This window comes from Elgaria multicarinata, chromosome 11 (assembly GCF_023053635.1).
Source record: "Elgaria multicarinata webbii isolate HBS135686 ecotype San Diego chromosome 11, rElgMul1.1.pri, whole genome shotgun sequence".
Classification (NCBI taxonomy): domain Eukaryota; kingdom Metazoa; phylum Chordata; class Lepidosauria; order Squamata; family Anguidae; genus Elgaria; species Elgaria multicarinata.
The window spans coordinates 39,027,119-39,041,489 of record NC_086181.1 but is presented as its reverse complement, the minus strand read 5'-3'; the positions used below and the strand labels follow the sequence as shown (position 1 = coordinate 39,041,489).

The 14,371-nt window shown below is 41.2% G+C and overlaps 1 protein-coding gene across 1 annotated transcript; it reads right to left on the bottom strand.

The window, feature by feature from the left end:
* Positions 1-3,851: 3,851 nt before the first annotated feature.
* Positions 3,852-12,537, bottom strand: LOC134405814 (vomeronasal type-2 receptor 26-like). The gene is made up of 6 exons (XM_063137066.1): positions 12,323-12,537; positions 10,462-10,753; positions 8,233-9,117; positions 6,036-6,257; positions 5,247-5,373; positions 3,852-4,753 (listed from the first exon to the last, which is right to left on the bottom strand). The coding sequence occupies exons 1-6, from the start codon at positions 12,535-12,537 to the stop codon at positions 3,852-3,854; spliced, it is 2,643 nt and encodes an 880-aa protein (XP_062993136.1).
* Positions 12,538-14,371: the final 1,834 nt, after the last annotated feature.

The window sequence follows — 14,371 nt, the reverse complement described above, 5'->3', positions numbered from 1 at the left end:
TCTTATCTTGTCTGCCCATGAGTCTTTACCCCTGTCTTCACATGCTGATAAAACCAAGGGTGAGACCAGTTGGAACACTATCTTTAGCCAAAACAAGATGGCTGCTTTTTGGACAAGTGTTCCTACTGAATGACAAGCTGTTTCTAATCGAACAATAGCCATGGAGGTGGATCTAGGTACCCAGAGTACTCTGGATAGGAATTGATGCTGTGTTGACTCCAATGAGGTAATGTTTGCATGGGCCCAGGCAGGTGTCCCATATAAAATCTGGGTGTGTAATGTACTTTTGAATAGCCCTATTAAGGGTGCTACCATCTTTCCACCTGGTCCTGCTGCAAAGCAAAGAGTGGCATTGCCAGTTGCATTAGCTGTCAAAACCGTTGCTTTCAAATGATCAGACCAGGATCCTGATCTTTGAAATATCACTCTGAGATATTTGCACTTATTGACCTGATCAGGTAGGTAGCTATCTAGCTGCCATCAGTATTTCTTCCTCCTTTTGCCCAAAACTAAGATTTTTGTTTTTTCGTAATTGACTTGAAGGGCTTCCCTCATACAATAAGAGCTTAAGGCTCTTAGAAGCCTATACATCCCCACCTCGGTGTATGACAAGAGAACAGCATCATCTGCATATAATAACACTGAGATACTCCTGACCTTTAGATGAGGTGGGGAGAAATCAGGTCTAGATAAGGAGGAGACTTATTAAGATATAGATTAAATAAGAGAGGTGCTAGCAGACATCCCTGGTGCACTCCTTTGTTGATAATAATAGGATCTGAAAGATCTCCACCCGAAGAGATTCTCACACATAGACTAGAGTTTTCATACAGCCACTGTATTCTCCTGAGCAATTTATGATCAACATTTAAAAGTGTACGCTTGTGCCAAATTGGGTGTTATTATTAAAAGTAGGGCTGTGCTCCGCCTTGGATCAGAACCCCGAATCTGAAGCAGATTGGGGTGATTTAGACCCCCAAATTACAGATCCAAGGTAGTTTGGGGAATCTCCGAATCGGTCCAAGCCAAATTAGATCTTTCCAAATCGATTTGGACTGATTCGGAGGTTCAGGTGCCGTTTTAGGCCAAACCGTGTTTTTCACCCCCTTTGACTTTCAATGGAAAAAAACACACGCCTATTTTTTTTTTTTAACATAGAAACTTGAAACTTGGGGAACTTAGAGATCGCCTTGTGTACGTTATGTGTGTTAATTTTCAGACACATATGTTCAGTGGTTTCCTTGCAATTAATTTTTAAAAAATAACTTAAAAGAGGGAGGGGGAGAAGGAGTTTTCAGGGGGGTGATTGATAGCTTCAACTCCCAATTATCCCAAAGCCTCCAGCACTGTATCCCCCAATCCTGCTCAAGTTTCCAGCAGCCACCAATCACAATGGTGGAGGAGGGCTTTAGGAGGGCGAGATTAGGAGAGATCTTTCCTCATTGTTTCTTTGTGGGGTTGGCGTTTGTGGGAGAAAGACTGTTGTTTGGAACTGTGTGGTGGGAGATAGTTTTGGAAGAGTTTTGTTGTGTGGGGGTTTCTTTCATTTCCTTCTCATTCACCTTTCCCTGTTCTGTCACTCTTTTGCCTTTCTTTTCTTCTGCTCTTTATTATTTAATATTTAGTTTGTTCCTGTTGAGAACGTGTTTGCTTTCTCCCCTCCTCCCCTTGTTCCAGCCAGGCATCCTTTCCATTGTAAAACCCTGTGTTTGTCTCTGTGTTGATTCTTACTTTCTGTCCATCTTTTCATTATAAAAAACCATATATCTATATCTATATCTATATCTATATCTATATATATATCTCCTCTCTCTCTCTCTCTCTCTCTGTGTGTGTGTGTGTGTATGTTACTGAAGCAGCCTTTGTACATAAGCACACACAATTGTGAGGGCAAAGCAGCACACAATAACATAACATAAGGTGTGGTCTGGTGGATGAGAAAAATTTCACATTCTCAGATCCACTCCAAACAGGTGCCAAAAATTAGTGCTAGTTTTGTGCTGCCACCAACAGCTGTGTATTGATACTTCAAATGGGGTTCATAGTTAACACACCAAAAAACGAACTTTGTCATAGAACCTCCAAACCGGTGCCAAAGCTTTGTGCTAGTTTTGTGCCGTTTTATGCTGCTGTGAGGTGTCAATTCGCCACCTCACAGGCTTGCCCCTCTTGGGGTAGGGAGGCATTCTGGTGTCACCCCCACCCCCAAGGCCGCAGGGCTCTGACTGGGTGAGGAGGGTTGGCCTCAAAGGGAACCTGTATTCCCCAGCTGGTGCCGCAAGGCTTACCATGTTGGATGGTCCTAAACAAATTGGGACCATAGGGAGGCAATCTGGGTGACACAACATCTTGAAGCAGCAGGGTACGAACATGATGCACAAACATTGGCTGATACCTCCCATTTAGAAACCCCAACACCCAATAAATGTGATATGGCAGTGGCGTAAAAGATAGTTATGCCTTGCAGTCCATGTAGCTAGGGACTCCCCAATAGGTGGGAGGATGTTGCATCCTGAAATCAATTTGTGGGAAAAGTAGGATCCCCACCTGACCACGCCATAATTTTGAGTTCAAAATTATTATGTACACTCCTGTTACCAGACGCAAGTTTAGTGCTACCAGGGATTATGGAGGCAGAAAGGCATAATGAGACTGCCCCCTAACAGACTCCTCCCTGTTCTTAAACAACACCTGGGCTGCTCCCCCTACACGGAATCATTCAGGCAGAAGCCCTCTGTTATGTGGCTGCATCTTCATGTACTACTGCTCCCGGATAAGACCCATGCTGCCGTCTTGTATGTAGATTGCCAGAAAATTCTCTTTAGAGATGGTATTATCTGGTACTAACCCCCCTAAAACATAGTCACAAGGCAAGAGGGGCATCTTGCTAATGACAACCGCTTTTGTGAGACCCATATCGAAATACAGCGAAAGGTCTATGGGAATAGGCCACTGCCACACTATCTGCCCCCTGATAGGCAAGGATGGCTGTCTATTTAAGATAAGGGTCCTGGCACTAGTGACTTCAGATCCCAATTTTCGCTTGCCCCGGCCATTCTCTGGACATGCTCTTACCCCTGGGGATGGGCACACAACAGCCCACATACAGGCTCAACCAGGCTTAGCCATGTTAAATAAAGCCAGTCTTTGTATAATAACCATAAATTCTCTTGCAAGAAAATGGTCCTCATCTCTAGACTATATAAGGGTAGTATAGATGCCTGAACTGTTACTACTGTTGCAAGAAAATATGCAAGAAAATTGGAGGACTGGTTTATGTGCAAAGTTGTGACTATGAGAAAACTCCAAATGAAGGAGGTCCCTCAGCATCCTAACAAAATTAAGATGCCCTTAGAAGTATCCTGGTGGCTGAGAAATCCGGCCAACATGATGCACGCCGAATGTTAAAACCACACGCCCTTGAGTGCCTGCCAATCGCAGCAAGAGGGCGGAAACTTCATCTAAAAATGTTCTCCTAATCCTAGTTGTGGCCACCCCAACTCAAAACGGATCAACAAACAGCATTCTAATGTCCCACATAGCGTGGAATTTGCCCTGTGAATACAATAAATGAGTTTTAAACGTTAAACTGGGAGCTTAGCATAGTTTGGTCATCTGTACTGTTAATTGCCTAAAGGCATCCATTGTATGCAAAGAGGTCAAGTGATCTCCATGATCTCCCCACCCTGGCTCCACTCTTCCCCCCATCTCTCCCACCGGTTCCGCTCTTCCACTGGCCCCCAACTCCCCCCATGATTCCCTCCCCAGCCCGATGGGCACAGCTTTGATTACTTTTATGTTTTTCTATAGTATACCAAGATCATCAATGAAACCACAAACTCTTCTGTTTGTTATCTCTTTCTTCGCATTAGCTCCTCTCTGTTGTTCAGCTCAGGCCTCACCACAATAATGTAGCATTTGGGGAAAAAGATGCAGCAGAGTAACCCAGCACCAGAGGCCAAGATAGAGAAGATCTCCACAGCCACCATGTACTTCCCTCTTGTACTGAGATAAGTTGGAACAAAGGACATCCATACACTGCAAAAGACTAACATGCTGAAGGTGATGAACTTGGCTTCATTAAAACTGTCAGGCAACTTCTTGGCCAGGAAGGCCACTGTAAAGCTGACAGTGGCCAAGAGGCCCATGTATCCCATGATACAAGAGAACATGAGGACTGAACCTTCATTACATAATAGTATAATTTCTTCAGTCATGGAGGTCATGTCTACATCTGGAAAGGGTGGAGAAGTTGCCAGCCACAGAGCACAGAGCACAGCTTGAATAATGGAGCATGAGAGGACAATGGAATATGCCAGTCTTTTCCCCACCCATTTCCTCATCTGGGATCCTGGTTTGGTAGCCATGAAGGCCAGAACCACAGATATCGTTTTGGCCAAGATGGTTGAGAGGGACACAGAGAAGACGATACCAAAAGCAGTTTGTCGAAGAAGGCAGGTGACCTTCTTAGGCTTCCCCATGAACAGGAAGGTACAGAGGAAACACAAGAGGAGGGAGATGAGGAGAATGTAGGTGAGGGTACAGTTGTTTGCTTTGACTATGGCAGTGTCCCTGTGTCTAATGAAGGTGCCAAGCACAAGAGCTGTGATGAGAGACAACAAAAGTACTGAACAAATTGAAGCAATGGCCAAAATGTCTTCAAAATCTAGGAAGTTTGGAATCTTAGGAATGCATTGATCCCGGAATTCATTTGGGTAGTGACTTTCCGGACAATTGGCACAAGTCTCCATGTCTGAAAAACAATCATAGAAAGCTTCAGAGCCAATAACAAATTGTTCCTGATGTGAAATACTGCATAACCAAGAGTTCACATAAGCAAGTATCTTTCACAAATAAAATTCCTCTGTCTAAGATACTATAAGAAGAATGGGTAATTCTGGTATGTCCTCCATGAAAGTTGGGTATTTCATGTGATGACCCTACCTTCTTCTTTGAAACACAAGTACTCTGCAGAGTATGGACCAGCTAATGCTTCAGAATTTTCTGGGAACTTGATTTTTTATTAACACTATAATACATTACCTATGTTTCCAAAATAGGTTCCCTCAAAATGGCCAATAGCAAATATCGACTTATACATTTATAAGTTAATCTGTTAAGTTATACATAGTGCAGGAGTGGTTTTAAAAAGTCTCCAGGATGTAATTCAGAACAGAATCTGGAGAAGTATTGGTTGCATTTTCATGAAAAAAAGAGAAAGTATATTTTGATATATGATGTCCTACCATTCTCATCTGAGAACATGCCATCTGGACACGGAGCACAATCATAGCAGCAAAATGTCTTCCCCTCCTTCTTTGTTTTGCTGTAACCTGGATGGCAATTTTCATTACAAAGAGAAAGAGGTGGCACCTATTCAAGGATATTAGAAGAGCTTAGTATTAGGAATACGTTTGAGGAAATAATTTCACACCAGTTAATCTACTAGTAAAAAGGAAGGCCAGTGATACTGAAGAGATTGCACATGAAGTCATAGTATCATGGAATCATAGAATCATAGAATAGCAGAGTTGGAAGGGGCCTACAAGGCTATCAAGTCCAACCTCCTGCTCAATGCAGGAATCTACAAAGGATTACATGTTCTACTAAGCATCTAATGGACGCTAGAACATTAGAATTACTCTTCTTAGTCAGCCGAGTGGTATAATTAGCTTAGCATTCCCTCTAACACCATTAACTAGATACATGATTCAGATGATGGACAATTAGCCACTTGTCCACTTTAGGCCAAGCAGGATATAACACTTTGGAAACGTTCTGAAACAGTATGTAGACTGTGTCCTGGGCCCCAGCAGTTGTCCAAACTGGTATATACCATGATAAAGCAGTAGTGTAGATCCTGCATTAGTCAGAAGTGCCCTCTCTGGATGGTGTATTGTATTATGGCTTTGCTCAACTCTTCATATATTGATGTAATCTTTTTAAAAAGCAATTTCTTCCCTTTCCCAATACACCATTCTAATAAATGTCAAATTAACTTTGCAGTGTGTAAAGAAATGCAGTTGTTCCCCTACCTGAGTCAGGCCTTTGTGCCAATTGATTCTCTCCTCATTAATGGCAAATCCATTGACTGGAAGATGATTGATCCTTCCTACTTTGACCATGACATAGGAGTTATTTGGGAAAGTGTCCAAGTTGGTAATATCAAACCCACCTTCAAATACTCCATGTTGATTAAATGAAATTTCATCTCCAGCACTGTTGTTGAATGAGATTGTCTGAATCAATGAATGGAGCTAGGTGAAGGGAGAAAGAGAATCAAATGGCGGTAATATTTTCATTAAGATTCTTCCAATAGGTTTTGCCAAGAGAACTTCCAAGGCTGTCTGTGAAGATGAAATAAGGCTATAGACTCATGTGTTTGGATACAGGTTTAGTTATACTTGGAGTAGACCCACTGACATCAATGGGACTTAAATTAGTGGTGGTTTCAATGGGTCTACTCTAAATATGACTAAGTCTGGATTAGAGATATAAAATTGGGATGAAAATATTTCAAAATTTTGAAGCCATAAAGGGAGGGGGACAGGTTCCCCCCCTTTTTGGAACAAAATAATGAAGCCCCATATAGATAGCAGATATAGGGAATGAGTGATACATAATGAATCATAGAATAGTGGAGTTGGAAGGGCCCAAAAATGCCATTGAGTCCAACCCCCTGCTCAATGCAGGAATCCCTGACAGATTGGCTGTCCAGCTGCCTCTTGAATACCTCAAATGTGGGTGAACCCACTACCTCCCTAGGTAATCGGTCCCATTGTCGTACTGCTCTAATGTTCAGGAAGTTTTTTCTGCTGTCCAGAGGAAATCAGAATTCCTGTAACTTGAGCCCATTATTCCATGTCCTGCTCTCCAGGATATTCAAGAAAAGATCCTGACCATCTTCTTTATGACAACGACTCAAGTATTTGAATAGTGCTATCATGTCTCCCCTCAATTAAAGTTTGACAGGTGAAAGAGAACTTAAAAACATGGATGAACAGACTCACACAGAGTCCATCAGATACTCGCCAATCTGCCACCACTGCTTGTTCCTCGTTGTGGCACAATGCAAGCTTCTTTGTGGCACGGTGAGCACCTGACAAAGCTGTGACCCCGTCTGCCGTCATCCAGGGCCTCCAATTTGCACACAATGGAGGCTCCAGAAATTACAAAATTCTTGCCTTGTATAAATGACGACGGTTAAGGCTCCATGGACACAAGAATGAGGGTGTGAACAGAACGTTCATGCCTTTATTTTTTAATTTATTTATTTTTATTTTTTAATAATTATAATAATAATGATAAAGAACAAAGAAAAAACCTACTTAATACAATAATAATAATAATAATAATAATAATAATAATAATAATAATAATAACCATAATAAAAATGATAATAATAAAAAGTGCAACCCACCCCCTGGGACCATTATTCTCCACTCCAAAATTGTAACACATCTTGTGATGGTTTACACCCTTTCCCTTTCCTAATACAAATTTAACAAATGGTTTCCAAATCTCCTCAAAATCATTCCGCTTTAATATTCCTTTCTTAACTTTCATACACCTCGTTAGCCTTTCATTAATAGCAATATCCCAGACTTCTTTATACCATTCTTCTATTTTATATTCTATTTGTTCTTTCCAATTCCTAGCAATTATCAGTCTAGCTGCTGTTAGTAAATTAGTTATTAAGTTATTAATTAGTTATTAATTATTATTATAGCATTCATGTTTGGGAACGAAAGAAAATTAATAAGATGATCAAGACAAGAGTTGGATGCTTTGTAGAGCTATAGAGCTAAATATTATGCTACATTTAAACAGATGAGGGTGGGTGTCCATTTTTAATACTTCTGTCCTCAGCTGAAGTTTCATGCCCATTGTAACTATGGAATATGGAAAAAGAGTGTCCCATGGTCACAATTCTGTAGTTACAAAGTCCCACAGCTGTAGTGTGTGTGTGTGTGTGTGTGTGTGTGTGTGTTTGTGTAGATTACTGGTAAATCCATAGCCCTGGAGGCACGTATGTATTAAACATAAAATTACAGTATAGGAATTCCCAATAAATATAAGACCCCAATGCCAAATCTAAGAAAAGAAAAAAAGATATACATGCTAGCTATACCGTTAATATAATGAACGCCGGCTTTTAGGACTACTGCATGTCACTCCATAGTCCAGTAACTCGAGCATGACTATTGACTTCAGTCAGTGAGGAGAAGTTACCTGCCAGGGTTCTACGTTTTGAAGAGACAATCTGTCTCTGCTCTCCATTGTTCTGTGGTTGACTCTAGCTGAGTAGAAGGTGTTTAAGGCAAGTGCCACAGTGTAGACAGCATTATAGATACTGTAGCTGTGGCCGCTTATGCTCATGTCGAAAAGGGATGTTGGAAGGCTCTCCAACATCTCGTCTCCTGTACATGGTCCACCTATGAATCTCACAATTGAGTCTGAAAGTGAACAACCAAATGCTTGTTCCCAGAAATCCTGAACAAAACCATCTTCTTTTTCCCAGGAAGGATTTACAAGCTGAAGAAATTCATGGAAGCCTTGAGGCTCCTTTGATGGAATTGTAAAGGAAAGGGCACCATGGAACATTTGTATATCAAGTCCACCAACTTTTGCAAAGGTACTTAATGTGAAATCGATTTGGGCTGTTGTTATCCACACTTTTGCTGCAGAGAACCTTCCCTTATACTCAGGAAATATAAGAGGAAACAAGCTGCTTACACATAGTAAACATTCCAACCCTAAAATGGCTTCAGATTCTCCATGTATTACAGCTGCCTTGGCTTTGCTCTCCATGATAGTTTCCAAAACCTTCAATTTGTCAATGGCCATTTGATTTAGATCATATATATACACATTGTTTTCAAACCTTTCTGTGAATGCCAAACAGACTCCATTCTGCAAAAGCAGAGGTTCCATGGTCTCCAAGAAGTGATCTCCACCTTCATCAGCTGCAGCAATAAGTCCGACCCATTTCCACCTGAAATGCATTAGTAACTGGACAAGTCCCTGGTACTGCAGGTCTTCATTGGGGACAATGTGGTAAAAGGAATGGGAATTGGTTTGATCTTTCACTGCAGACTTAAATGAGCCATATGAAATCTTAAAAAAAAGGGAAGGGAAGTGAGCAAAGAAAAAATGCCAGACATTTCCGAATGGGAACAGGGATATCTAATGGCATCTTCATTCGTCAAAAGGGAGTCACAGAACAAACCCTTCAGCTATTATAAGCCTCTAAATTCTACTGCTTTTAAAAATGACACCTGTTAACTTTTAACTTGGTATCCATGATCCAGCTGATGAGTTCTACAATTGAGCAATAGTAATCTGATAAAAATGTCAGTTATGGCCCATTAAAAAGTGCTAAAATAACACATTTGTCTTTTTTACACACTTCTTTCCCTATGTTCCTGAGGATTCCCCAAGATATGCTCTGGGTGGAATAAAGAAGAGAAAGGAGATCTTGGATAGGAGAGATAAAAAGAGAAAAGTAGAATGGTGATTGGAGGTGTGCGAGAGAGAAGTCCCCAAGCATAATATCTCCTTTCAGAGTTGTAGCACTTCGGAGAAATTTAGGAGTCTGTGGAAGGTTTGTAAGGATTGCACAAATTAACTATATGAGGCAAGGTGACTGCAGGCTTTTTCTTGCATTTTTAAACCATTAGCACTTCCTTGTTCATGGTATCGTATAGTCCTAACTCTCCTTTTGGAAAAATCTTGAGGCTTGCAGCTATTTAAGAGAACCTAAAGTTTAGGGGGAGAAAATGGTTTGTGGAGGTTGATTGAATCCTCCTCTGTGCAGAAGCTACTATATTTCTGTTGAAGCCGAAGGTTCCATTTTGGGGCAGTAAAATCAGATGCTGTGTGAAATACCAGAATTTCACATGGATCTTTTTCTGCCCTTTCATCTCCCTCTTCAAAAAGTAGGGGGAGAGAAAAATACAACGGGCAGACTGTGGAAGAAAAGGTGGCAGTCTACCCTCTAGATTAAAAGGCTGGTGCGTTAACGCTGCATTCCCTTTTGGTCTGTTAATCCTAATCAGTAACTGTAAGGCTACTGAGGTCAGAGAGAAGCAGGCTTGTTTTAAGGCAGATGATGGCTATTGGGACTACTCAGAAGAACAAGGGCACACCTCAAAAGATCTGGGGCCCATGCCCAGATAGGTGTCTCTTAACAAAGCCCCTGGCCAGTGAATGCAAAGGTTCTACTCCAAGTATAACTAAAATTGGGTTAAAATGACAATGTTTGGAACACCCCACTTCTCATACACATATCTAGATGTCCGCATGATATTCCAAATGCAACTCCACTTATTTCAGCTCCCTTTCCACACATCCTCCCAGTGCACTATGACAAATGATCACCTTGTGGTTGGAAAGAGAGGAGAGAAGTGAATTACAGGGGAGTTCTGCGGAATCATCATGGCTCTCATGTGCTGATCCTACCTGTGGAACCTCGTAAAGACCCAAGATGTCTGAGATGCGTGAGGAGATATCCGAGCTAAGTCCCCCGATGACTCCTATTAGATTTTTCTGAATGCCACATTTGTAGTTGGGGAGAAACTGATGGGAGTTGAAGAGAAAGTCTAAAGTGGCACGATAGGTCATCTTTGAATCAGTGTAGCTGTCATAGATATGAAACCCCAGAGTGATATTGTGCAGGATCTGGGGATTGTCATTGATCTCGTCTATGGCAAACACAAAAGCCAGGATATGCTGGTAGGACCTTGTCACTATCCTGCAAAAGAAATGGCATACTGTTTCACAGGAGTATTAAAGATGGCACAAGATCAATTTTTCACAGTACAGGTCCATTCTGGATCTGAGGGATTCAGTCACCTGAGAATAAAGAATAGAGCATAACCAGCAAAAGTCTTTAGGAATGGACGATGTGGCTATGTTTTTCTGGAATGTGTTTTTAGGGTTGTATATCATAATATTAGGCATGGAATTGAGTGCTCCCAAAACAGCATCTGCCTCACACACTTTGAGATCTCTTTGTACTTTCAACATCTAGATATTCATAGATTGAAACCAAAGGAATAGAAGAATGAATATAGTAAGTTGGCCAATACAGTAAGTTGGCCTGCAAATGAAGTGACTCACTGAGGGCTAAACAGTAAACACAATCATTTCATCACAGCATTGATACACTCTAGATCGGAAAGGTTCATCTGATTGGCTATACAGTGAGAGCATAATCAGGAAAGTGAGTCAGAAATTCAGGCCTTTTGGAAAGAAGGACAATGTGGGCTACCTTTTACTGCATTGTACCTTCAGTCTTGCATATCATATTTTTGAATATTTATCCTTTTAATGTTCAGCGCACATCATTTTTTCAATGTCTCATCACAACTTGATGGAGACAGCTATGTAGAATTGATGAAAGATTTCTTTGAATTTTACTGCCTTCGCCAACAGTACCACTATCTATGTTGTTTTTCATTATACATTTTCTCCTACTGACATCCACTGTACCACAGTGCTGTGCTCTGACTTTTGGATCCTTTGCCACTTCCTGAATGCTCCTGAAACTGAAACTGCTACACACTTTGAGAACTCTTTGTACCTCCAGCATTAAGCTTTTCCTAGCGCGAAACAGATGAATATAAGAAGGAATTTTGGAAGTTGGCCCATACAGATGTTGCAATGATGTCTGCATCATCACCAAACAACATTTTGTGAATGATAACTGTAAAGATAACCCTGACTGCCTGAAGATAAACATGCACTATTTTGCATGTCAATTCTGCATGAGAAGACAGTCTACATTTTCCCCTGCCCCTATATGCGTATGCAGCTCTGCCAATTTGAGCTTAACTCTCCGTGTATATGGTGAATTTGACAGTGTCCATGAAACTTAGGCTAGAATAAATGTGGTAGAATAAATGCTACTAAAATCTTTTGTTTTTGTTGCTGCTGCAGTGGAATAACGTGGTTACCCACCTGGAAAATGCTATCTATGTGCTTCACAACTGAAATAATACAGATGTGCATCTATTGGGCTTCCCCATAAGATAGTAAAATTAATGGTGTGCAATTTCCTAGCTCCGCCACTGTGAACATTGTACTTCACAAAATATTGTGGCTATATATACACACATTCCCTCTCCATTTTGGAAAGGCAGCCCATCCAACACCACTCCATCCTTCCATTTCTTTAAAAAGAACCCATTATTTACTGATAACTTAAGTATTTTGGAGTTCTTTGGACAAATATAAACGCGCGCGCTCACTCACACACACACACACACACACACACAAATAAAAATGAAGATCATTTTGGGTCTGGGGAAGAATTCCTTACACTGGAATCTGAATCTTCTCCCTTGAAGGATGTCTTCTGAATGAAATTTTAGGGGGTAAGTATTGGATGTGAGATGTTATTCCACCAATAAGGAGATCACCTGACTGGTACCATTCATGTGGAATATATGTAGGCTTATTTCTGGTGCACTTAAAACTATTTGCTTTCCATACCACATTTCGCAGTAACAGCAGCAGCAACAGCACCACCACCATATTTGTGTCCAACTCCCCTCCACACATTAGGTTTCCTTTGTCTCTTTCTAGAGCAACACAATTGCTACCATCAGTAGGACTTGAACAAGGTGTGTGGCAGCAGATGCTGGTAATGCAACAGAATGAAGAGACGTGTCCTCTGTGTCCTTAAACACAACAGTGCAACAAAAGCAAACCTTGAGTGCCCATTGAGAGTCACCATCCGACACTTGAGGTGTACAATGGAAGAGGGAAAGTGATCAAAATGACGGAGCCCTTGTTCTCTCTTTTCCAGATTCTTCATGGTCAATGGCCCATATTTAAAGGTATAAATAGTTCAGAATTGCTTGTTGTTTACCTCCCTCCCCAGAAATCTTTTAAGCTGCTAAATCAATTATAGCAATTATGATAATGATAGGGAAGATAAGCACTTGTGCCATGTTTTTTGCCTCCATAATGCAACATCAGTAGCAGAAATGCTGAAAGAAACATGTTTGTCTGATCTCCGCACTACATTCTGCTGCTCCGTAATGGTGAGGAAGGGAATAGTAGTTAGTGTTGGACATCAAAGGTCATCTTGTCCAGCCCCAATGCAGAAAATCCGCTGTTCTTTTATGGGAGTGGAGATTTCACAGAAATAGATACATTCATGATAGAACACTTTGTTGGATGTTCTAAAATGAATATTTTCTTTTCTAGTCTAACTAGCAATTACTAGCATTTCCATCTAATATTGACTGGACTCTGCTTGGTATCCGATGTCCTTCATTACTCATTGGAGTTTGTGAACTATGGTGGACATAACCCTAAAAATCATGGGAATAAAGGCATGTTGACCCGTTCCAAAATCCCAAAATCCATATTAATGTAATACTTTTATTGCAACAATTTATTTATTTATTTATTTATTTATTTTATTACATTTCTATACCGCCCAATAGCAGGAGCTCTCCAATCCCTGGAGTTTGTGAACTATGGTGGACAGAACTCTAAAAAGCTAGGAAATAAAGGCATGTTGGCCCTTTGCAAAATTCCAAAATCCATTTTAATGTAATACTTTTATTGCACCAACGAAAGATAACAGAACTGTCTAAAGTTTTGAGTACTTGAGGTCCCTACATCTGGGAAGAAATTAAAGAAAGCAGGTAAGCTGTGAAACAAACAAATTTGTCAAATGTTACATCAATTTTGTGGTGACCTGCAGTTCCACAACTACTGTGTTGTAACTTCAGAATCATAGAATCATAGAATCATAGAATAGCAGAATTGGAAGGGGCCTGCAAGGCCATCTAGTCCAATCCCTGCTCATTGCAGAAATCCACCCTAAAGCATCCCTGACAGATGGTTGTCCAGCTGCCTCTTGAAGGCCTCTAGTGTGGGAGAGCCCACAACCTCACCAGGCAACTGATTCCATTGTCATACTGCTCTAACAGTCAGGAAGTTTTTCCTGATGTCCAACTGGAATCTGGCTTCCTTTAACTTGAGCCCGCTATTCCATGTCCTGCACTCTGGGAGGATCGAGAAGAGATCCTGGCCCTCCTCTGAGTGACAACCTTTTAAGTATTTGAAGAGTGCTATCATGTCTCCCCTCAATCTTCTCTTCTCCAGGCTAAACATGCCCAGTTCTTTCAGTCTCTCTTCATAGGGCTTTGTTTCCAGACCCCTGAACATCCTGGTTGTCATCCTCTGAACACTCTCCAGCTTGTCTGCATCCTTCTTCAATTGTGGAGCCCAATTGAGAATGCTCCACAGTGACCTCCAGGGTGGGATCAAACAGGAAGTGGGCATAGTTGCCCTTGGATACAGAGCCTTTCAGTGTGCTAAACTGCCCACATTAGGTTACAATCAAGACAAT